Genomic DNA, 22,437 nt, shown 5'->3' with positions numbered 1-22,437 from the left:
AGACGTAAATCTTGGGAGAGCTTCGACTTACCCGCAGTTGCGGCAGGTCCTGGGAGGGGGAGCCTGCGGACAGTCCTTCGCGAAATGACCCACTGTATCGTGAAGTCAGAAAGTGATCAGAAGGAGAATAACCAGGCTACTTACTCTCATTGCATCGCTTGCATTCAACACCTTCCGCTGAGCGGGGATTGGGACAGTCCGCCGCTTTATGCTCAGTCGACCTTGACGGTCAGTAGAATAACTTAAATAGCGTGAGAGGCGAACCTACCCGCAGTTACGACAGGCAAAGACATTGCGACGTGGCTCAGTACAGTCACGAGCACGATGTCCCTCGGCACTGCAGTTGACGCATTTAACACCGACGCGCTCACGTTCCTCACGCTCTTCCTTGCAGCTGCGCGAGATGTGACCCATCTCTGCAAGCAGTTAGCGAGACGATGATTATCCGGGACAATTTCTAGCTTACGGCCACAGTTGCTGCACTTAGGAACCTGTCGGTCATATGGCAAGCCGGCATCAGCAAGGCGCTCGATGTTCTCCTCGGGCGTAGGTGGCCAGCGGTCGCTCAGGGTCTCGCGCTGCGGCTTGGGGGTGTAGTAGAAGCCAACCACATAGGTGCAGTTCAGCTTCCCCTGAAGATTAATAAGACTGAGGACATCCGATACTTCCTTGTCCTGTAGAATCCAGAATGGTCAATGCTTATCCGGTGCAAATGGAGAATGGATCAAGCTCTTACCAAGGCGATGAGATAAATGTTAAAGTTCTCTTCACGCATCCTATTCTCGATATCGACAAAGGTGGCCTGCGGAAGCGCCTTGGAGTAGACCTTGAGCCCCTGTGTCATGTCAGCATATGGAGAAAAGTGCAGCGGTCGCATTGGAGAAGGGTGGTTGAATATTAGTGCAAGTCGATGCTTCCTACCTCACGAAAATCTTCGAGGTCCCGCTCATCACTGGCCTTCTTCATGATAGCCCAGGCCTCCTCTGGGAGCTTATCCGGAATATGGTTCAAGTCGAAGCGACGATTCTCCGTGCAATCTATGGTTCTATGACCTTCGGATTATTAGCACAGGCATCTTCAACACAAGGCACCATGTTTCACACCTTCCATCTTGCAGTTCTTGCACACTTCGGGAGGTCTCTCAGGACATTCAGCGGCAGGGTGACCTTCCTTCTCGCAGATACGACAAGTGCCCTTGAAGACACGAGGCTTGGTGCACTCTGCTTTGGAATGTCTAGCGTAGTGTCAGTGGACCATTGTTGCTATACCACCATGATATCCTTACCCATCCTCACCGCAATTGAAGCATGCCATCCCCTTACGAGGCTCGGGGCAGTTACGGGCAAAGTGGTCGTCGCTTCCACAGCTGTTCTTGGTTAGTAAGATCGAGGCTGTAATAGAAGTTATGAAATACTCACTTGCGGCAGCGGTTGTCGTCTTCCTTGCCATCACCGGATGGATTGAAGTCATCACCACCGAAGCCACGTTCGGCATCAAACCCACCGGGCCTGGAATTCTCATCATTGCCAAAGCCTATTGATTATGTTAGTGTAACTATAAACCTGAAGCATCGTCGCTGAGCCTCTGGTAACCATGTACCATCCTCCAGATGGATATAGGATCACAGTTTTCATAAAGGGACGCGTACCACGATCGTTGCTCTCGTCCCACCCTGGCTGCTCGTGAGGAACCCAGGCGGACATCTCGGTGTTATGGTGTAGGGTGTAGGGTATCACTGAAGGAAGCTGTGAGTGAACAGTGTTGGTTAGCACCTATAACCACAATGACTGAGTGACCAAGCAAGCCTGCGTCTGATGAAAAAGGTACAAAAGCAAAGCCTACTGCTAGGCTGCCATGGTAGAAACATAACATAACATCCTCATCTCGATGAGCAGAGGAACAACTTACATATCGGGAGATTAGATGGAGTAGATGAACCGTATGCAACGAGAGCTTGTAAGCAGGTTAGACGATAGGAAAGAGGGGAGATGAAGGATGGGAAAGAGAGGGAAAAGATGAGGCAGAGGGGGAAGAGACTGAGGAGAAGAGGAAATGGGCGACAGAAGAAAGAGGCGAGGGATGCAAACGGAGACAACCGAATCAGCCACCAAACGACAGCTCATTCACTCCTCTCCCCTTGTGAAACCTTCACCTTCTGGACTTAACTCTAATTCTCTCACTTAGCTTGGTAACAGTCCGAACATTGTCAGGATACAGTCGTTTAAAAACCCCTGGTAGTACCGCAAGATATTGAATCGCGTCGCGCGCTTATGAGCCAAATAACCACAGGGTTAAATGAGAGTGAACACATCGAACAATGCAACCGCATTAACAACTACCAATCGCGGAGTATACATCTTCTAGGGTTGTGGATAATAGTAATCGAGTTTGGGATAAAAAAGTACTAACGAGATAGTAGATAGTACTATAATACGAAAACTTGATAGATTGAGAAATATGGAAAACGATAGTACGCCGTGGAGCAATACCAGGAATCGAACGCTAATGTTTGGATTTAACATTGTATTTGGGAAATGAAGTCGATCAAGGAAGTCTATGAGCAAAGTTGGTAGTCCAGATGTCCAAGTATCCAGGCCCAAGTGAGACTATGTTTCGGAGCGAATGCACTCGCTTATATTTTCCGCTGCTTCGCCAACGCCGAACTGATCAGCAAACACGCTGCACAGGCAAACAACCACCACCAACCATTCTGCAGACTCTTCGCATACACTTTGATAATAGAATGATACAAGGTACCGGAAAACTCCGTTTTCACCTTTTGCACGTCCGCCAGAGTGACATTAATTTGATCCGACGTCAAGGACAGTTTGCCCAAATTGGCGCGTAGCTCATTCTGATAAACGGCGGCGAAGATGGCAATTCCAAATATATCACCCACGGTTTGCGTGAAAATCACTAGCCCGGTGATCAGACCAATATGCATGGGCTCAACGGAGAATTGTGACCCGACGAGAAGACCTTCCATCACAGCGCCCTGTCCTATACCGATGATGATCAACTCCACAATTGCTTCGGCGCGGCTGGTTCCCGCATTCCAGCGGGTGAGCAGACCGCTGATGAGAACAACCAGGACGGAGCCAACCCATGCGTTAGCCAGACTGAGACCATATTTGCTGGTGACCCAGCCCGCGATTGGGTTTCCGATGGCTAGACCCAACATCATCGGAAGTAGAGCGACACCCGAGATGGTGGCGGAGTCACCGTAGACAAGCTGGAAAAACTCCGGGACGTAGTACATCATACCCAGTAGGTTTGCGCCGTAAAAGAACTCGGCGAAGAAGATGGCAATAATGGCGCGGCTTCGCAAGAACACGGGAGGCAATAAGGGATCCTTGGCCCAGTGTTCCCAGACGACGAAAATCACCAGTAACGCAAACCCACCCACGAAGCAACCGATGACGCGAGGATCGCTCCAGGCAAAGGTATTGCCGCCCCAGGAAATGGCTAGGAGGAGGCAAACAGTACCACCAATAAGGGTGATTGCACCGAGGATGTCAAAGTTCTTGATGCGTTCTTTGTCGACCTTTGGGCTGGGGATGCGGAGAAAGAAAAAGGTGATGAGAAGACTGATTGGCGAGATACACAGGTTGAGATAGAAGCACCAGCGCCAGGTAACATATCTGTAGAAGCTTGTCAGATGTCGCAAGGAACCATTGTGGTGAGATACATACTGCGAGAATGCACCGCCGAGGAGGGGACCGGCAACATCTGCTATCGCCCAGACCAACCCAGCGAATGAGACGTACTTTCCCACATCGCGAAGGGGTACTATATCGGTGACAATGACCTGTTGTAAGATGGTGAGCATCTGGATTTTCAGGTACTTTGAATCGACCTACATTGACCAGTCCATAGATGCCACCACCCCCAATGCCTTGGATAACACGCGACCAGATCAACATGTCCATGCTCTTAGAACCACCGCAAAGGCCACTCCCAAGAATGAAAATAATAGTTCCAACCATGAACATACTTCGCCTCCCGAATATGTCGCCCAGCTTGCTGTAAATAGGCAGGACTAGAGCGAAGGTGACGAGGAACCCTGTTCCGAGCCAGGAGGAATTATTGTATGCGTTGAATTCAGACGAGATGATAGGAACGGCGGTGGCGACAATATTGAAATCCAACGCAGCCAGGAGCATTCCTATATTGAGTCTGGTGGCACGTCTTGGTTAGACTCTTGAGTGGTCTTTGAACAGAGGGACAAGTGATATGAAAAAGGCATACCCAAGCATAACAATCCAGAATTGTTTCAAGGATAGCCCGGCCTTTGCTCCGGGCCGCATGTCTTCCGCTGGAAGTGCATCCGGAGAAGGATCTGCTTTCTCAATATCCGTGGAAGAAGGTGTGGCTTCTCCTGAGCTCTGCCACCCCTCCTTGTTGGTCTCTGTATGCGCCGCCATCATAGAGCTTGCCTTCCGGCGAATGATTCTTCTGATGTAAGAAAATCTGCAAAGATTGAGCAAAAGCAAGCAGGATCTTGAAGCACTGATTATGTAGCTCAGAGGGCATAGGATTATATAGGTAGTCGGTCTTTTTAATATGAAAGGTGAACTGCTGCTAATCTACGGAGTACCATTCTACCCAAGGCACAGACTACTAGATACCTTCTGCCCTGACAAATTAGAGTGGATTTGGCCGCGGCGGAGCGGCGAGACCCACCAATTTCCCCGACATCCCTGTCAGTTACCGTAGCTCCATTGGCTACCCTGGGATGGGGCCGCTCGGTTTACCCAATAGACATGCTTTTGGCGGGGACTAAGATCGCTAGTCCCGTCGGTGCTTAATCACCCTCTTTCCGAAGCGTTGTTGTCAAAGAGTCGAATATCTTTGGACATACCATGCGCTGAGCAAATATCTTCTGCCCACCAACGAGTAATCTAACATCGCTATAGGTCTCTACGAGCCCAGCCCCGTATCAATCAGTTGCCTCCGCCCTTATAGCACCCAAGGTTCTTCCTCTTCTATCCGACTAATAACAAGTGTAGCATCTTGCACGCCAGTTTCAGTTGCCGGGTAATAGCAGCCAGCTGATATTCTGCTAGCTAACATCAACCGAGTCCCGGAAAAGTCTGTTTAACACCTTATTCCCACATCAATATGAAATGATGATCCGTAATGTCGAGCAGCCAACGAATGAGCCATCCGCCCTTTCCCATCCTAGCATTCGAAGATGCCTCCATCGGTCGACAGACACTCATGTGGACGATGACTTTTCCTCTGGTTGCTCATGTGGCACATACTCTTGGGACCGCAGAGTATTACCAGCTGTAATCATCCTTGTCTAGGAATAAACCAATTTGTGTGTCCACTTCATGTACCGAGAAACGAACATCCTTGTCTCTGGAGAGCAGTTTGCATGAAGCAATAGAAGTGGCGGGATAATTTCTGCAGACCCGTGAGGATAGGGACTATCTCTCATGTTCCAGGATACGTGCAATCTCGAGGGCAAATAAATCACCTAGTGACCAGCCTCCAAGTGGACTCACGAACTCATCAGTGTGGTTCGGATAAGATCTGCATAGACTGTTGCCATCTGAGGAAGCCCGGACCAAGCGCGCCTCGTATAGGAAGGGTGTGTCTGCAATTCCGTAAACTGGTCAACCGAGAGATTGCAAGTAATAGTAGGATATCGTCGTGCCTCTGCCATTATAAAAGAGCACTAAGGGTGTCAAATAAATATCATACTTAGAAGGAGGCTGGATCAACCCAAAGTTGGGCTCCATATCTGCAAGATGACTGTCTGAACCTTGATAGAGGATCCTTGCGTCTGGCAGGGGGGCGGAACTACGCTACAAAGGGCGAGAACGGCCCGCCTTGTCATTCAATGGCTCTCGCATCAGCCGGCTGTGGCTCAGTCACCGACCAGAATTTTCCTCGTATCACGAAATCCCGTTGGTGGCCGCATCCCACATGCGGAGATGATGAATCGGCCCCACCCCCGTAATCCCTGTTTCTCCGATCTGAGTCACATCAGATCATAGCTCGCCAATCATCCAAGTGGTCGACTTTGGGGATTTGCAGAGGGTTTCGGGCCATTGAAAATTTGAACGGCCGGCTTAGGATGAAATACAAGCGATATCCACCGAGTATTTTTACCAGACAGTGAGGGGTCTTTCTCCACGAAGTCAACTCTACAGCAGCATCTTTCACATGGAAAAAGAAGAACCATGACCATTCCGGTGAAGCGTACGCTGACCATGGTTGGGCTGATTGCCCTCATGGAGCCCATCTCTGCCACCATGCTCTTCCCTTTCGTATACTTTATGGTCAAGGACTTCGACCCGAGCGACGTCGAGCACATCGGTTTTCGCGCGGGGCTGATTAGTATGTACACATCCAATATTTCTCTGATGGAGGAGATGGAACTGATCTTCGTCAGCATCCGCATTTTTTATCCCAGAAATTATCACCACTATTCCCTACGGGATCATATCAGACCGATATGGTCGCAAGCCGGTACTTTTAGCAGGCCTACTAGGAAGTGCCATTTTTCTGTGCCTCTTTGGACTCTCTCGCTCTCTTACATGGGCGATTGCCAGCCGTGCCATGTGTGGCTTCTTCAACGGTAGGATTCCCCTTCCTCTTACTCTCACCATACAGATTGATCTTACACACACGAATGCTAGGGAATAATCCAATCACCCGAACCGTGGCGGGAGAGGTAGCTGAGCGCGCCCATCTCGATGAGGGGAAAGTGTTCGCCATATTCGGTCTCACAGCAGCCCTCGGCTATGTGATAGGTCCGATGATCGGAGGTGCTCTTGCGCAACCAGCAGAGCTATACGGACTCCAAGGGCCCTGGAATATTTTCGGTACATACCCTTACCTCTTGCCGTGCCTTGTTGGAACCCTGATAACTCTTACTGTTACTATAATGAGTCTGTTTCTTCTCGAAGAAACCAATGACCATGTTCTTTGCAAGAACCTGGAGGGTGGAATGGCGGTTGAAACCCAACCGTTGCTCTCCTCATCTGCCGAGCATGACGGAAAGAGTTCTGAATTATTGAGTCGCCCCATGGTCGCCCTGATGGTCAGTATCTTATTCATGTGTCTACATGCCATTGCCTTCGACGAAGGTCTTCCTGTGTTTCTGGCTTCGCCATACACTACATCGCCGCCCGTCGGTCTTGGATTCACTTCCGCTCAGATTGCAAAAACATTGTCATGTATGAGCCCGGTACTTCTCCTAGCCCAGTTCGTTGGGTATCCGATCTTGAGCCGCTACCTCTCGCCGCTGGGTCTTTGGCGGTGGTCAACGGTCACTTTCATCTTGGTTTATCCTCTGTTTCCCTTTTTGCCCAGACTTACAGCTCCGTCAGTGGACCGCCCGGTGCTCTGGGCGGCCTTGCTGCTCATCCTGGCGGGCCGTTTTGTGGCCATAGTCGTTGCGTACACTAGCATGGCTGTCATGGTATGTGAATTCTCCTTAGAATTCTCATATGCCGATGGGATTGGAGTCACTAAATCCCGTTCTAGCTGAACCAAATGTCTCCCTCGGGAAAAAAGGGCACAACAATGGGGTCAGTCAAATACGTTTATTTACCCGATCCACAGAGATTTTCAGCAACACTGACCCTTTTACAGCATGGCTCAAACTGGGATGTCGTTTGGTCGTGCAGTTGGCCCAGCTCTCGGTGGCATGATCTGGTCCTGGAGTTTAGCCAGCGGCCTTCCATTCCCTTTCGATTCTCATGCCTTGGTAGCTCTTCCCAAGCACTATGCCGTCTATTCCATTGCTAACAGCTGTACCGGGTGCTTTAGTTCTATTTCTTGGCCGTACTAGGATGCTTACAGGGAATCGCATCTTTATGGATCACCAATGTAGCATCTGTTGGTGCGTCAAGTTCAGACTAACAAGGGTGATTTTGAAGATAAATTGTCATACAGCTTCTGGAACATGGTAAAATTATATGTTCAGGGCCTATACTTAGAGTGGGTTAAACATAAAATCTCAATTCTATATCGGCTGGAAGTAGAACCAATGCATGAAATACCGCGTAATGATCACCCTTCTCCTGTGTATGGCTGTCGCGGCTCCAAGGAGGTTTATTGGCGGTTGCCATAGTATAATGGCCGCATGGTTTTCGTCGCCTCCCCTCGCCTCTTCCTCGCCTTCCTGCTGGCGGCGATTCTTCACGGTCACCTGGGCCAGATAGGGAGGAGAAACTCATTGTACCACGTTAGTGCTTATGCCCAGCCTCGACACCGCGTTGACTGTCTGTGGCCACCCCGGAAAGCGTGGGTTTGGCCTCCAGGATTGCCTGTCTCTGCAGAAACTGCCTGTATGTAATCAAACTGTGCACAGTTAGCCCGTACCACCCCAGGCCTCGTGGAGCGGCAGGGGGAGTAGCACCATGTGGCAATCAGTCTGTGGCCCATCAAACGTGATGGACAAGGTACGGTAACATCTGCTGAATCCAACTCGTGCGGCAAAAAGCTGCAATGTCGATAGATCGGCGGATCTGTATACGAGGGTCAGATGAATGGACCAACTATATAGAGGCCTGAAGGGCGGCTAGATTTGGTGAGTCAGTTGCTCCTCGACTTCAGCCTGATCTTGACGGAATCCACTACGGGATGCAGCTCGGCGGCGGAGGCAAGCAAACATTGGGGAGAAACCGTGCCTCAGGCTACCTTTACCCCGCGTATCGCGCGCTCCCAGCCCCATCTCCTCGACCCAGAGCAATTGATCAGCTCGTGAACTGGTGGGTTGGCTGGTATGAAGTAAATTTGGCCTACTCGGCAGTTGTAAGCTGTGGAGCTAGCATTATCAATCTCATTCTGTGCGTGAAGCTGGTCGCCCTACGGCGGACCATAGAGGCATTGACCGCCCTCTTCTCGCCAACCCACTTTCAAATGATCCTTTCAGTCTGACACTCTACGACTTCCTGCCATATTCCCCGTCATTCTCCTTACCTAAATAATGACTCCCAATAGTTTATAGAGATTCTCTTAGGTGAAACCAATTGGACCGAATTCCGTCTTCAGCGTCATAAAGCATTCGCGCAATGGTCTCTTCAATTCACCCCTATTCAGAGCCCACCGCGGCCTGCCTTCAGCCAACCAAGCCAAGGAAACAAGCCTGTTTGGTATATGGCAGAATTCTTTCCACTTGATTCCAACCATAACACTAAGACCTTTTCTAAACAAGGCATGTCGTCGACGGAAAAAACGATGCGATGTACGTCCCCCGAGAAAGACCCACGCCCCGCATTTTTGTCTCCACAAGCTGACTCTGGTCCGTCGCTATGTACAGGGCAACCGGCCCACTTGGTCAGCATGCAGCGCTTGGAACGTTGATTGTGTTTATGCTTCTAGCTCCCAGAACATGTTCGACTATCATTTTGCCTCCAACAGCCCTCTGGGGATAGATCTGGCCGCTTTTGTTCACGATCTGCCACCCACAACTCGGGACTTCTCACCACCACCGTCCTCACTTCCTTTGAATACAAACTAGCTGGTGTCGGCGGATGGCGAGCCAGTCCCAGACAGTCTGACACTGATTGATACCTCTTATCGCTCATCGCGGCATCTTTCAACGGATCCTACAGTCCCGGCACCATCCCCTGAGCAAACGATACAACTAGAAAACGAGTTCATTACCCGGTTTCATCCTCTTCTACCATCTATACACAAACAGAGTTTTCAGTGTCGTCCGCGTGGCCCAGGGGGACCATTATCAGAGCCATTAGAGTGGGCCATCATAGCCACAGCGGCAAGGACCCATCGTGATGTGGCTGTCTCCTCACATGCGAACGCTTTCTTACAGATTGCGGTCGATTCACTCACCCAAAGCCCTCTTCTCCCGGTATAATCATCCGTATTCATCGTCTGGCTTGGCTGACTGACGGAAATATTAGGAAAATGTCCTGAGGAACCTACAAGCTGCAGTGTGGTGTGTGTTTTCGCTTTACAATTCTGGCGTATCGGTAATCTGGCTCTCGCTGACTACATCACGGATCAAGACAAGGGCAGCAACTACCGCGTTACGCACACCGACGACATCGTCCCCAAGCTGCCTCCGGAGCTGCTGGGCTACCACAACTTCAGCCCGGAGTATTGGATCACCAGTGGTAACTATTTTCTCGTTCCTTGTCCTGCCAGCTTCTAATCTCGTAGCACGGGCAAGCTTATCCTGGGTGTGTAGGCCTCTTATACGCTCAAGTAATTTGGGCCCGTCCATACTAGGTTCCGCTGGACCGAGCAATTCTGTCAACTGGCATATATTCATCAAGATCATCTCTAGAATACATCTGTGATCTACAACATCTGAATCCTGCGAAACGCAATGCTGGCTGGGTTTCTACACAGTGCGCCACAAACACAGTATTGGATGGTAGTATGAACAGTCCACGCTGTGCCAGTATCTCGAGCTATATATTGTATTCTCTCTGACAGTCTGCAGCACCAATGCTCAATAGCTACCATCAACCTCGTATCATCTAATCCAAACACGCATACGTCCCTAACTCCAAATCATCCGTCACCAATTCATCCGCCAACCCCAACCCCCCACAAACCACCCCCCTCAAAAACGCCTTCGCCACCACATCCGCCCCCTCCGCACTCGTATGCGTATGATCAACGGGGAAGAACGCATCCACCGTATCCGCCCCCAACGCCTCATACACCTGATCCACATAAGCAAAGTGATCCACGTACGACGTGCCCGCCGTGTCCGCCGCGATTTCCGCATACCCGACAAACCGCGGCGGGTCGTCGACAAAGCTGCCCGTTTCCCAGGGGTTATTGGGCGTCTGGGACGAGATGATGACGGTGGCACCGATCTTTTGGAACGTGTTGGCGGCGTTCTCGAGGTACGCGGGGAAAGTGAGGATGGTTTCGTTGACGCCGTCGTATTCGGAGTAGCAGACTTCGGTGCCCGTGCCGGAACAGTCGGTCCGGCCGTTGTCACTGCTGAGGGAGCCGCCGTCGTTGTGTCCGAATTCGATGATCACGTAGTCGCCGGATTGTAGCGTGCTGGCGATGTCGTCGAAGCGGCCTTCGCGCGTGTAGGACCGTGCGCTGCGTCCGGCGACGGCGTCGTTGGAGACCGTGATTCCTGATGAGGTGCTTAGATATTGGGCGACGTAGTCGCCCCAGCCTATTGGAAGTTAGTGGATGAGAAGGGTGATGGGGTAGAAGGGATGTACCTGCTGTGCTGGAGCCACCACCGCCGGTGGCCATGGTGGAGTCCCCCGCCAGGTAGATGGTTGTGGCGAGGGAGGTAGGGAGGAAGGTTACGATGGAGGAGAGGGTGGTGACCTTCATTGTGGTTGGATGTCTCGGTGGTGATTGAGTTCGTTGGAAGATCACACAGCTTGCAGAGGTAGGTTCATATGAAGCCCAGCTCTTGACAAGCGCTTACATCCATACGTGGAAAAAAGTGCAACATCGGGGTGTAATGGACCGAGGTGCGTCCGATACAACACGTCTGTCTCAGCCTTGGAAATGGAGCTGAGGTGGTATGTCCGTGATCTGCAGGGACGAGATCGACATGAACTGAGGGATTGTGTGCATCTTCAGGAAGCGGAGATGGTGAGGGGAAAGTGGTCAGCTGGGATCTCCCCGCATCTGACATGCAGCAAAATCGCATCACCACTTGTCCACACATATTGCCTGCATCTGTGATTCCGTAGGGAAATTTTCCCAGTTCGGAGAATTCGTCAGAATGCCATGCGATTAGACCGTTGGGCAAATATCCTCGTAAGAGGGTCCTATGCAGGTTGACATCATGCGTTGGCACAGCCATGGGGACAAATCAGTGAGGAAGAAAGATGTTTCTCATTAAGGGATAGAATCACGCAACACCAGAATATGCCATCAACACGCAGCTCCTTGTCTAGCGATGGCAACGGGTTATCCCACTTCACGGCCCCCGCGAACGGCTCTGTAGCAGGGGCGTACTGCAGCACCGGCCATTGCTTTATCCCGCGCGCCCCCAGGTAACCGATCAGCAGTCCTTCCACCCACTGCCACGACATGATGTACCGCGCTGCTAGGTAGTACAACGTATTGGCCCACGCGTGCAGCCGCGTGGTCTGCGCTGACTGCGCCGCATCTGAGCGAACGGGCTTGGCGCGCTCTTTTGTATATTCGTCGAATATCTGTCCGAGCGTGGCGGTGTCTAATGAGTTATCCGCTGCGCTCTGTAGCGCCTTGTGCAATCCATTGCAGAGCACCACCACATCCCTGATGCCGTTATTCAGTCCCAGCCCAGAATTGGGCGTATATTTGTGGCATGCGTCCCCCGCCAGCGCAATCCGTCTCCAACCCCAGTGCTGGAGAATGCCTTCCTCCAGGTTGGCCATGCCCGCGGTGAACCGCTCCGCGTACACGTCCTTCACCCGCAGCGTCTCGGTGATAGGAAAGTCAGCAAACCGTGCCGCCATCGCCTCCATATCCTCCGTCGTATAGTCGACCCGATCGGATGTGGGCTGTGGCAAGCGCTCATAGAGGAAGATCCACCCGCGCTCGCGCCCGGAGAGCTACATGACCGAGTAATCCTTGCTGTGGGTTTCAGTCGCATGCCCGACCTCAGTCCGCCGGGGGAAGCTGCACCACATGCATTTGTACTCGGCTTTGAAGGGACTTTCCGCATCCCAGCTGCGTGTGGGGTCTGCGGCTAAGGCGAGTCGACGCATCAACTGCCGGGTTTTGCTGTGGACGCCGTCTGCGCCAAGGACCATGGACCCTTCGAACGAGGTCCCATCAGTGCAGGTGAGTCGCACCCCGGCGTCGCTTGATTCGATGTCGCTGACCTTCTTATTGAGTAGGTACTGCGTTTTCGCTTTCTCTGGAAGTAAGTCGTATAGGGTCTGAATGAGGTGTGCGCGGTGGAACGCGACAGGGGCCGTTCCGTGGCTATTGATCATCAGCACTCCGCCGACACCATTGAGCAGGTTGCCAGAGGACACGGGGGTGGCAGCACATACTTCCTTTGTAGGATTTGGAAGGGATTGGTATTGCGGAATACGTGTCCCTCTCGCGTATAGGCCTGGACCTGGCGAAGCTCTCCACCAATCGCTAGCAATTGATCGAGCAGACCGAGCTGGTGCATTATGCGCAGCGAAGGAGGTCCCAGAACCAGGCTGGAGCCTTGATCGAGAACCACCGAGTCCCGGCGTTCGAGGACCACAAAGTCGATGCCTGCGCGGGCGAGTGCATGGGCTGCAGTGAGGCCGACCGGGCCACCGCCCACGACGATGACCTTGAAAGGTGTACTGGACATTCTGAGAGCAGAGTAAGGAGTGGATGTTAGTCTTGATTCACGGGAGAAGTTGCCATGAACGTGGGTACTTATGCAATCCTTATATGGGTTATGAGGACATCGGATCGGCTCTCATCTAGTCCGACCACTTTAAGAAACATGGCCACGAAACTACCGTCCGCTTGGCTGAGGAGATCGCAGCTGGCCCGAATAGGCACATGGGGCAGACAACCTCCGAGTGAAGCACGTTTAACATGGCGCCATTTGGTGGGCCTTGGGGGTATAGCGATCGCGATTGGTCAGAGTCTATAGATCATCGCCGACGGGGGCGGGCTTCGGAAAGAATCCATCTGCCTCGGCCATTATTGGTGGAGTGGATACTAGCAGGTTGACCGGCAACTCGGGAGTTGTACATCAAAAGTACCTGTTGCGGTCCTTCATCATCAATTCTCGATCGGAGTCTTTGCGCCTGTTCTGAGGTGATATCCTCGTGTGAGAATCTCACACAAACACGGCAACCCGAATACGGGGTAAGACGGAGCATGCGAAGGGTCGGTTTCTGTCTAGAAATCAAAGTTTGGAATGGGTCCGGGCCGCGAGGACGCTGGATTAGGATACTCTGGTTCGAGTTTTAAGATTTGCTTCCCCAAAGCCCGCTGACTCATAGGAGATAACTGGTCTAGATAATGGGTTTCGTGGGCCCATTTGACTAAGAGGAGGAGGTGGTGGTGGTGAGTGGGGATGGAATAAGAACCCTGAGTCGCCTCTCATCTGAACCGCAATTTTGTGCAAAGAAGATGAAGCATAAAGCAAGCAGCACGGAGTACTTGGTTGGTCCGGGCTGACGGCAACCATTTCTCCATGATGTTACCTTCGATGGTAAGTTGGCGAGCTGGAGTCTATCTGATAGACTCGTTTGGCTGACACAGGAGTACAAATTAGTGGATGGGGGATGGAGCTTGCTAGGATGTTGGATGGATAGGAAAGCTAGTACTCGAATTTGTTCTTAGTGTATCAGTGAGCTCATTTGCTTACCGGAGTGAGCTGCCAGTACCTCTATAGAGACGCGAAGGGAATCAATTCGTCTCTATAATAGTCACAGATTTGTTCAGGGCATGTACATAGTACTCCAGACACTCTTTGGACTGCTCTGACTTACTCAGTCAGTAATAGCTCTAGAACTTTAAAAGAATGATTGGAAAATAATAACTGAGCAGCTCTCACTCGCTCACTTTACTCATCTCTATGACTGAAACAGACCATCTATACTGTGCACTAAATCACGCTCCAGAGGATCTTTGCTATGAACACACGGGAACTGAGGATATTCTTGAAACAAGAACTGCTTGGTTCCTACCTTGAGATGTATTCAATGCTAGTACGATTCAGCATTGCAGGAGTGTGGATAACGTTCACTCGTGTGATTGGTTACGGCCATATATTCAGAGTTCAAAGCACTCAAGGACGAAATACTAGGCAGCGTAGAACTATTTATATAGACTTCAAACAAGCAACTTCGGCCCAAACGGTCCCTTTTCCTTACCCTACTCTTTCAAGGACCCCTGTACCAGACTGTAAGACCTCCTTCAAAATGGCGACGACACCGTCACTGCGGCGTCAAAGGAAGATTTTCGTGAGGTTTCATTTGCTCATATCTGAGGCACCAACCACAGCAACAAAGAGATCGAGCACACTTCATGACCTTGCACCTAGCTAATTGCTATTAGCATCTATAGGTAATTGCCTCTCGACACCTTGATTGAAAACTCACCTACTCGATCCTATTTCGATGTCTGGGACAGACAGTGTATTTTACTGTTGTTGTCGGGGTAATCAGGATGCATTTGTCGCACTCCTCCCACCACGATTTCACAAAAGGTGTTCCACAAGTGGTGTAGGTTCGAATACCGGCGTGATTTCGCGATCCGGTGACGTTGTATATCCTTTCGTTACAGTTGGCCCAGGCAGTAATGTGCATTTTCACATTGCCATTGCAAGTGCCAGATCTGCACATGTTGATTATAGGGAGCGCGGTGAATGGAGTTGGTGAACAGAAGCTGTGGTTTTTGTGCTGGATGAGGTATCTCGATGTTATTCAAAGAATCATGGGATGGGAGAACACTTGCTTCGGAGTGATAATAAGGGTAGTCTATGCTAAGTTGAGCACTTTCCTCGAAGCCCTTTATAGCGTATGTAGACGAGGTTTGTGAATCTGATAGCCTTGTGCCCTTCCACGCCGATACAAGACTGACAAATTGACGTCCAATTGAACACCACCACGTCGCCGCAGTCAGCGTATAGAGTGAACACCACTCACCCATTATCCCTGCTTAATACTAACATTGTGCCTTTTAACCCAAGATATAAACAATTAAATACAACTATTAATTCTACAAGCCGCTGACAAGACTGGTCACAACACTTGCTATTTCCGGCCTAGGTGAGGCTAGAAAGACTAAAATATTACGGACTACTTGTTGGCCCAACCCTGGCGGGTCAGTCATAAGACGTGTGATCATCGCAATGTGGGGTCAAATGATATGCGTGAATAATCTGATTAGACGCTTATATTATGGCAAGTAGTTAAACTTTTATCTATAATTCTAGTTGCCATTCAAAGTGAAACTGAAAACCCTACTTTCGCCGCATTCCAGTCCCGTGCCTTGGTGAGAACCATCGCTCTGCTAATGAGGCTGCAAGAATTCCCCACTGTTTATCATGATTATACTATTGAAGTTTATCTAAATTCCTTGTGTACCAATAGTGTTATCTGCAATACTAGTTACACGTTTATATTTCTCAACTGAGTAGATTTCTACAGAACTTTGCATTACCGCACCCGGGTATCTCTGACATACTCTGAAGCTGCCAGTTAAGGCGTTTGTTGGTCTTCACCACCAGTTTATGCCCCAAGGCTGAGTGAAGTGAAGGCCCCTGCAATCCAGCGTATTGCATCCAAGGATGTGAGATCACGAGCAGTAGTTCATCGGCAATAGTTCCCGCCAGTCCCACAGACAACCTGCGCGGTTTATGCTCACAATAGTCATCAGCCTGCTATCAGCCCATTCGCCATTTGATACGTGACTGTAGAATTATCGCATGGCTTTCGCAGTTCGCAGACCCCGCAGTGGCTGAACGATGCAGGCAGGATCGACCGAGGCTGGGCGCGTGTGCGGTAATTACGCTATTGGTCCGTATTACCGGGATGTACTTTGATATATTCATCGACTAGGTCATGAGGAACCACAAACAAAATCCATCTAGATATCTCCGCGGCATGGGGCACAGCCATAACCATACGGAGGGGGTTGGGTTGATGGACACGAATTAAACGATTTAGCCGCGGTCTATATCATATCATGGACAAACAGGCAGTGTAAGCTGGGTGTCAGTCGAGCGGCATCTGCGGTAAAATGAAAGGGCCAGTGCGTTAGGCTACATGCCAAGGCGCAATTGTCGGTGGGTAGAGTAAAAGAAAGCGAGTGGTGATGAGTGTAGAATACAGGAGTGCAGGGTAGGAGAAGAAGAAAAGAGGCTGAAAGAGGCAGGTCGGTTTTTCATGTCAATCAATGTGCACCTCTGCTGACAGACCCTTGGCAGTTGATCATTCGCATTGTGTTCTTGCTACAGTCTTAGCCAAAGCTAAGCGTGCTGCGTTGGACAAATCTATCAACTCGAAATATTGCCAGCAGGCGACGAGCTTAAATAGGCCCTGAGTCCCACCAGATTGTTCTCCAGATAAGTGCTCCATCCTCTTCCAATATCAAAACACACTTCAAATTCAACTATTCTTCAAGGGATCAAAGCTAAGGCAAAGCTAAGGCCCGACTACCACGATGCCACACTGCTTTAGAGATGCCCATGGCCAGTGGTGGGTCACCGAGTCCGTATGGCTGACATCCGCCAACGACATCCTCGCTGCTTCTCAAGCACTTCAATCAGGAGAGCATGGGGCGTACGGATGCCAAAACCAAAACGGCGTGCTATATTATTTCAAAAACCAGACACGACGCGCAACGGACTACGATGTCGATCAAGCCCTCAGTACGAGGACTCGCGAACAACGAATTCAGATGCTCTTTGGAAGCGACGACAAGTCAAGTACCTCGACTACCACTTTTGATGATATTCTGTCGAGACGAAGCCGCTAGTTTACTATGTCATTGACGAAGACGGATATCTGCTTATGAGGACGAATCTCATGCTATCAGTTGCAGAAGGTCGAGGAGTCTGAGGGAGTCTTCATCGTCAGTGCAACATTTGGGGATGGCTTTGACTCATTGGGTCGCATGGATTTTCACTTGGTATTTCCCTCCATTTGGAAACACAATCCGATCGTTTTCGATATAATTGCTGGAGAGTTCTTTACGTCTAGATTAAAGTGTGTTCGCAATGCGTATTCCACCACATTGAGGATCACTATAGAATGTTAGATCGTAGATGTGACCTGGGGATATAACTTACACTCTGGGATATAGATGGTGGCTCTTGTTGGCCTTTAATCCAAATGGCACTGCCCCGAAATTCTCCACCGGAGAGTCAGGTGAGAGTACCCTAGCGCTACTGAGTGCCCACAAAAGCACCAGTGAGATGAAAAGCCTCGCCTTTGAATAATGTAGCATGACGTTTGACTGTCCCCGGACTGACCAGTGCTGTAATTGGAACAGTGGAGGGGAAAGGAAGGAGAGGGGGGAGGGGAAGGGGGCTAAATAAGAATGGTTCAACACTGCAAACAACCAACAACGAGCAATGATGTCCGGGGAGACTGACGACCTCTCAAAAGTTCTTGACCTTATCGTGGGAAAAAGGGGCTTATGCAGGACTGGTCTTCGAATTTGAGGTTACATGGGCTAATTTAGCTAAAACTACGAGCTCATGCAGAATGGGGAATAGCATGTGCTGCCTTCAGAAGCCTAGCCCTACTTGCTCTGGCGCCTAATTGATGGTTTCTTTTATAATATTTTACCCTCTCTAGTTATACTAAAGTTGAATTTTTTTTCAATATTTGTGAGTTATATCATTGCTCACTCGTCTCTTTAATATATCTCACTCTGTGTCTTCGATTGTAAAATAGGAACTATGCTCTCCTACGAAGTCCTGCCAGTGACTAGCCTCCTGGCATCGGCCCCTCGTCGTATGACACCAGGTGGAGGGCGGCTTCTTTCTATCCAAAGATTCTCCAGGGGTTCATCGGGGAAGTGAACGGTTCCGGATAAGCTACCAAGACCCCGAAGACGCAGAAAATCCAAATAAGGCATAGTAGTAGACAAAAGATTGAACAGGCCGTCAAAACCCTCTCCTTCATAGAGGTCAAGTCCATCTATGGACAAATGCACCAACCCAGGAACTTTGCGAAAAAACGTCAGGAGCGCGGTCTCGGACATCCTAAGATCCTTCAATGTACACTTTTTCAAATTCGAAAATTCGCAGAATACCGCCATCTTATTGAAGAACTTCAATTCCTCCATAGTCGCGGCTGTCTCTAGGAAATCATCATACTCCCACACAAGATGTAGTTCCTCGAGTGCAGGACAAAGGTTCAAAAAACAACAGAGCGATTTAGTATTTTGTTGGGCCATGTCATGGGTCAACGGTAGCTGAAGGTCCCAGTCAGGATTATCGAAATTCACTGCATGTATACAGTGCCCCAGGCTCAGGCATAATTTCTTGCACAGCTGAAATGAGGTCGATAGGTCCGCTGTGCCGCGGGACAAAGCTGTCGTGAGCTCACTAAAGCCTAAGCTACACCAGCTGCCCCATGTGTGCTGATAGGCATCTGCGAACACATCGAACGAATGAACGGGTAATTTACTGCTCCCAAGTGCCGACGTGACCATCTGGAACACCTTGGCTGAGGGCTTCCTCTTAAAATTGCGCCCGTGGATCTGGAGAGAGATAGATAACCGGCCACCGTGGGGCGATCGATCCCGTATGTTTTCCATTGCTTGCGTTAGCAATTGGGCTGCCTTGATTGTAGTATCCGAGTCCTCGGCTTTTGCATCTTCAGTATCTGGGTCCAGAATGTCGTACATAGTAAGCCGTTGGAGCCAGAGGCCGAGCTGCCCTGGTTGGGTGACGTGAACAAACCTTTTCAGCGAGGTTTCGGTGATCTGCAATTTCTTGGAAGAGAAATAGGTCCGAAAAGTAGCATTGGATGATTTGAATGAGACCGTGCGTCCGGCCAGACGGAGAGCGCAGATGTCTTGAAAGTCTAGCAAGCCCACGATGGCCTCGATCAACTCGACCGGCAGACCTTCCAGAGTCAGGGACACCATGACAGTAGAGAGATAAAAACGGGGCTATCCTTTATTAGCGGAGGAGGAAGAAAAGAGGAAAGAGAACGAACCCTAGTTCATGGGGTGGGAGGGATTAATTAAATATGACTAGTGAATCTAGGCGTTCTTGGTGGTTACATCAGGCGGTTTGCAAATTGCTCCGGCGGGGTCACTATCGCTCAGACCGGCGATATCAAGCCTTTGCCAACGTGCATTGGCCAGATTCTGAGACATGCGCCAATATTGGTGATCAGGGTTTTATTACGTCAATTGACATGTGCAACAGGCATTGAAAAGAAAGAAAGAACAAATAATGGATATAACAAGCATCAACGTGAATCATCGAACAAACAACCTGCTATCACCTAACCAGCCCTGGACAGAGACGGCGAAATTAACTCACTAACCCGCTCACACGTCTCACACTTGCGATCACTCCGCGCAATCACCAACTTCTGTTCTAGAACCGCATTCTGACTTGACAGCAGCTGGTTTGCAGACTTTTGCCGATCAATCTCATCTTTATATCTGTTTTCAGCCTGTACCAAACTGCGGATAGTTTGAAGGTGCTTTCGAACTTCGTCTTGCAAGCGGGCTATCTTGTCTTCTTTGCCGGTGTTGAGCTTTTTCAGGGTGTTGACTTCTTCTTGAAGGGCACCGGTTATTCGTTCCTGATCGCGGTTCTTCCACATCGTCATTTTGTATTGCAGAAGGGTGGACTCCATCATTTGCATGTATGGTGGGAGAGAAAGGGGGTCTTGGTTGGAGTCTTTGGTGGGATTGTTGTGGCTGGCGACCACGTTGGTTTTCTCCTCTGGCGTTGATTTGCTAGAAGGTTTTTCTTTGTCAATGGGTCCTGTAGGAAGTTTTGGAGTGGATGTGTCCGTCTAGATGGGTCAGTAAGTTCTGGTAATTGCTACGAATCATACTTCGCGAGGCGTAACAATCTACTTACCGAAGAGGAGTCATGCTTGCTTGTGTCCTGGATGATAGTTACTTCCTCCGGGCGCGTCTCACTACCTGCCACCTCTTTCCCAGGCGACGTATCCGACTCTTTAGTGCTGTTCTGAGAATTGGCTTTAGGTCCCTGAACTGTCTCTTCCTCCGATTTCGAACCACTATCGGAGTCGGAGTCAGAACCAGAACCCGATGCTTCATCATTCGTCGATCCACTGTCATCCGTCTCTTCAACGAGACCTCCCTCAAAAGGAATATCCTTGGTGATCTTAGCTTGCTTCGCCAGACGAGGCTTTTGCTCCCGTTGATCAGGCAATGGACGCTTCACCACTCTACCCTGGATCTTGGGAGTTTGGGCATTCTAAAATCTAACATCAGTATAAAACCATCAACGCAGATAAAGCCATTGGCACATACCACAATGTCCGACCGTTTCCTTTCCACACTCATGATCTTTACAACTGTTAGCTAATTTCCCCGACTAACGCAAAACTAAACCATACAGAATAAGCCTTCTGAAGCGCGTTCAGGCTGCGATGTGCAAAGAATTGCTACTGAAGTTAGTATAATTTAACCAACAATGGGAAAAGCAAATACCTGGCGAAATTTGGCCCAAGAAAGCGACAAGTGCTCAGACCGCAGCCGCCATAGATGTTGTCTTTCGTCTTCAGTCCACCGGCCGCCGGTCTTGAGACCTCGTCTGTGTCTGCGTGGACGAGCGAGCGGCATGAAGGCGGTAGAAACAAATTGGTGGAGTGGTATGCAGGCGACAGTACTTATAGGTGGATACGACAGAAAGGAAGATTGAGGCAATGCCAGTTTCAGTTCCAGGGAAAAGGCTGGGTGTAGTTCAGGGGTTCGAGATGTTTGAGTGCTGAATCGAGAAAGGCTGGCGGTGGAGTTGTTAAATTGCAACAAGGCTGAATCAACACAATGGCGGGTCCAAGCGTCCGTATTTGTGACTAGTGTAAGTCGATCAGGGGTGGAGTAACACAGCCCGGAGTAAAGATAGTACAAAAGTACTGTGCTGTGATAATTTAATGTGATAACCAGGGTGATTCGTATTGAATGTTGTTTACCCCCCTTTCACATGGCGGGTACTCTGTACCAGCAAACAAAATACAAAACAAACAGCCAGCCTTGTTTCTTATCGCGAAGTTCCCGTGATACTAATCACCACAACCAGGACTGAATCAGGTAGGATCCAGCTGATTTTGTATCTAGCTTTCCCAACACCGTGCCTGTTTTCCACAATAAAACCTGCTCAAGTTGCATTGTGGCGCAGTGAGATGCAGCAAAGCGTCGTCAGCCTCGTATCGGACTGTCACTGGATGGGTTCTAATCCCTGTTCTAGTAAAATGACACAAAGACTAGACTGCATAAGCGCTGTGAATAGAGTTTGTGCGTGCAGTAGCCTGATAACATGAGTCGGATTCCGCTAATCTCAATCGGAACCATTGTTGGTGTTCTTTTAGGCTAGAGCTCTGGAAAATTTGCGTCGCACCGACTGGCAAAATCTACCAATATTTCCCTTATCTACCCCGTACCCAGAAGTCTATTGCTCATCATAAACAAATGGCGACCGAAACAAATAATACTTGAATTCCTTGATTTTCAAGATAAGATGAATACAAGTTGAGGCTTGACGATTGTTTCTGGTGTATTGATTTTGCGGCCTTGAGCGTCCAAGATCCGAACACGCAGCGCTAAATACACACTGGGTGACCCATAGCTAGAGATACAGTCAAGTAGCTGTCATCTAATTATACCACGGTCAACCGGATTTGGGGGCGCAGCCGGACTAGTGCCTTAGGCATCAACTTGGTATTTGCGGGGCCTGGTGTCTATCTTTCACCTCCATGTATTGTCAAGTTTGCTTGAAATGCTTAGCTTTCACCTTCTTTCTCGAGATCAAATAGATGTCAAATATATTACATACCTGATTGTGTCCTTGAGTACTCTCCAATGCGC

At 49.8% G+C, this 22,437-nt stretch overlaps 7 protein-coding genes across 7 annotated transcripts; 2 read left to right on the top strand and 5 right to left on the bottom strand.

The window, feature by feature from the left end:
- Positions 1 to 2,632: 2,632 nt before the first annotated feature.
- BO80DRAFT_455228 (MDR family MFS transporter) lies at positions 2,633 to 4,307 on the bottom strand (the record flags this gene model as incomplete). Its single annotated transcript, XM_025722100.1, has 4 exons — positions 2,633 to 3,641; positions 3,693 to 3,808; positions 3,861 to 4,176; positions 4,249 to 4,307. 4 exons carry the CDS (start codon positions 4,305 to 4,307, stop codon positions 2,633 to 2,635), a joined length of 1,500 nt encoding a protein of 499 aa, XP_025575459.1.
- A 1,743-nt stretch (positions 4,308 to 6,050) lies between these two features.
- Positions 6,051 to 7,961, top strand: BO80DRAFT_425099 (MFS transporter). The gene is made up of 6 exons (XM_025719441.1): positions 6,051 to 6,348; positions 6,404 to 6,589; positions 6,651 to 7,435; positions 7,501 to 7,544; positions 7,609 to 7,723; positions 7,786 to 7,961. The coding sequence occupies exons 1-6, from the start codon at positions 6,192 to 6,194 to the stop codon at positions 7,876 to 7,878; spliced, it is 1,380 nt and encodes a 459-aa protein (XP_025575458.1). The 5' UTR covers positions 6,051 to 6,191; the 3' UTR covers positions 7,879 to 7,961.
- A 640-nt stretch (positions 7,962 to 8,601) lies between these two features.
- BO80DRAFT_434774 (uncharacterized protein) lies at positions 8,602 to 10,135 on the top strand (the record flags this gene model as incomplete). Its single annotated transcript, XM_025720884.1, has 3 exons — positions 8,602 to 8,772; positions 8,962 to 9,262; positions 9,885 to 10,135. The coding sequence occupies 3 exons, from the start codon at positions 8,602 to 8,604 to the stop codon at positions 10,133 to 10,135; spliced, it is 723 nt and encodes a 240-aa protein (XP_025575457.1).
- A 230-nt stretch (positions 10,136 to 10,365) lies between these two features.
- BO80DRAFT_70601 (SGNH hydrolase) lies at positions 10,366 to 11,385 on the bottom strand. Its single transcript, XM_025724731.1, has 2 exons — positions 11,178 to 11,385; positions 10,366 to 11,128 (listed from the first exon to the last, which is right to left on the bottom strand). The coding sequence occupies exons 1-2, from the start codon at positions 11,293 to 11,295 to the stop codon at positions 10,467 to 10,469; spliced, it is 780 nt and encodes a 259-aa protein (XP_025575456.1). The 5' UTR covers positions 11,296 to 11,385; the 3' UTR covers positions 10,366 to 10,466.
- A 371-nt stretch (positions 11,386 to 11,756) lies between these two features.
- On the bottom strand, positions 11,757 to 13,255 carry BO80DRAFT_444987 (FAD-dependent oxidoreductase; the record flags this gene model as incomplete). The annotated part of the gene is made up of 3 exons (XM_025721464.1): positions 11,757 to 12,512; positions 12,561 to 12,888; positions 12,960 to 13,255. 3 exons carry the CDS (start codon positions 13,253 to 13,255, stop codon positions 11,757 to 11,759), a joined length of 1,380 nt encoding a protein of 459 aa, XP_025575455.1.
- A 4,978-nt stretch (positions 13,256 to 18,233) lies between these two features.
- On the bottom strand, positions 18,234 to 19,982 carry BO80DRAFT_70524 (uncharacterized protein). Its single transcript, XM_025724730.1, has 2 exons — positions 19,581 to 19,982; positions 18,234 to 19,533 (listed from the first exon to the last, which is right to left on the bottom strand). Exon 2 carries the CDS (start codon positions 19,507 to 19,509, stop codon positions 18,322 to 18,324), a length of 1,188 nt encoding a protein of 395 aa, XP_025575454.1. The 5' UTR covers positions 19,510 to 19,533; positions 19,581 to 19,982; the 3' UTR covers positions 18,234 to 18,321.
- Positions 19,716 to 21,664, bottom strand: BO80DRAFT_70514 (uncharacterized protein). The gene is made up of 5 exons (XM_025724729.1): positions 21,064 to 21,664; positions 20,970 to 21,017; positions 20,884 to 20,919; positions 20,465 to 20,827; positions 19,716 to 20,396 (listed from the first exon to the last, which is right to left on the bottom strand). The coding sequence occupies exons 1-5, from the start codon at positions 21,193 to 21,195 to the stop codon at positions 19,875 to 19,877; spliced, it is 1,101 nt and encodes a 366-aa protein (XP_025575453.1). The 5' UTR covers positions 21,196 to 21,664; the 3' UTR covers positions 19,716 to 19,874.
- Positions 21,665 to 22,437: the final 773 nt, after the last annotated feature.

This window comes from Aspergillus ibericus (assembly GCF_003184845.1).
Source record: "Aspergillus ibericus CBS 121593 unplaced genomic scaffold BO80scaffold_19, whole genome shotgun sequence".
NCBI classification, from domain to species: domain Eukaryota; kingdom Fungi; phylum Ascomycota; class Eurotiomycetes; order Eurotiales; family Aspergillaceae; genus Aspergillus; species Aspergillus ibericus.
The sequence above is the reverse complement of the archived record's forward strand: the minus strand, read 5'-3'. Positions and strand labels throughout refer to the sequence as shown.

Excerpts from the sequence above, each read along its gene's own strand:
- BO80DRAFT_425099 (XM_025719441.1), top strand. The coding sequence starts at position 6,192 with ATGACCATTCCGGTGAAGCGTACGCTGACCATGGTTGGGCTGATTGCC. Across the intron at positions 6,349-6,403 it reads TTTTCGCGCGGGGCTGATTA|CATCCGCATTTTTTATCCCA; the intron begins GTATGTACACAT and ends GATCTTCGTCAG. Across the intron at positions 7,436-7,500 it reads ACACTAGCATGGCTGTCATG|CTGAACCAAATGTCTCCCTC; the intron begins GTATGTGAATTC and ends ATCCCGTTCTAG.
- BO80DRAFT_70514 (XM_025724729.1), bottom strand. The coding sequence starts at position 21,195 with ATGCCGCTCGCTCGTCCACGCAGACACAGACGAGGTCTCAAGACCGGC. Across the intron at positions 20,920-20,969 it reads CGCTTCAGAAGGCTTATTCT|ATCATGAGTGTGGAAAGGAA; the intron begins GTATGGTTTAGT and ends ACAGTTGTAAAG. Across the intron at positions 20,828-20,883 it reads GGAAACGGTCGGACATTGTG|AATGCCCAAACTCCCAAGAT; the intron begins GTATGTGCCAAT and ends GTTAGATTTTAG.
- BO80DRAFT_70524 (XM_025724730.1), bottom strand. The coding sequence starts at position 19,509 with ATGGTGTCCCTGACTCTGGAAGGTCTGCCGGTCGAGTTGATCGAGGCC.
- BO80DRAFT_70601 (XM_025724731.1), bottom strand. The coding sequence starts at position 11,295 with ATGAAGGTCACCACCCTCTCCTCCATCGTAACCTTCCTCCCTACCTCC. Across the intron at positions 11,129-11,177 it reads TGGTGGCTCCAGCACAGCAG|GCTGGGGCGACTACGTCGCC; the intron begins GTACATCCCTTC and ends AACTTCCAATAG.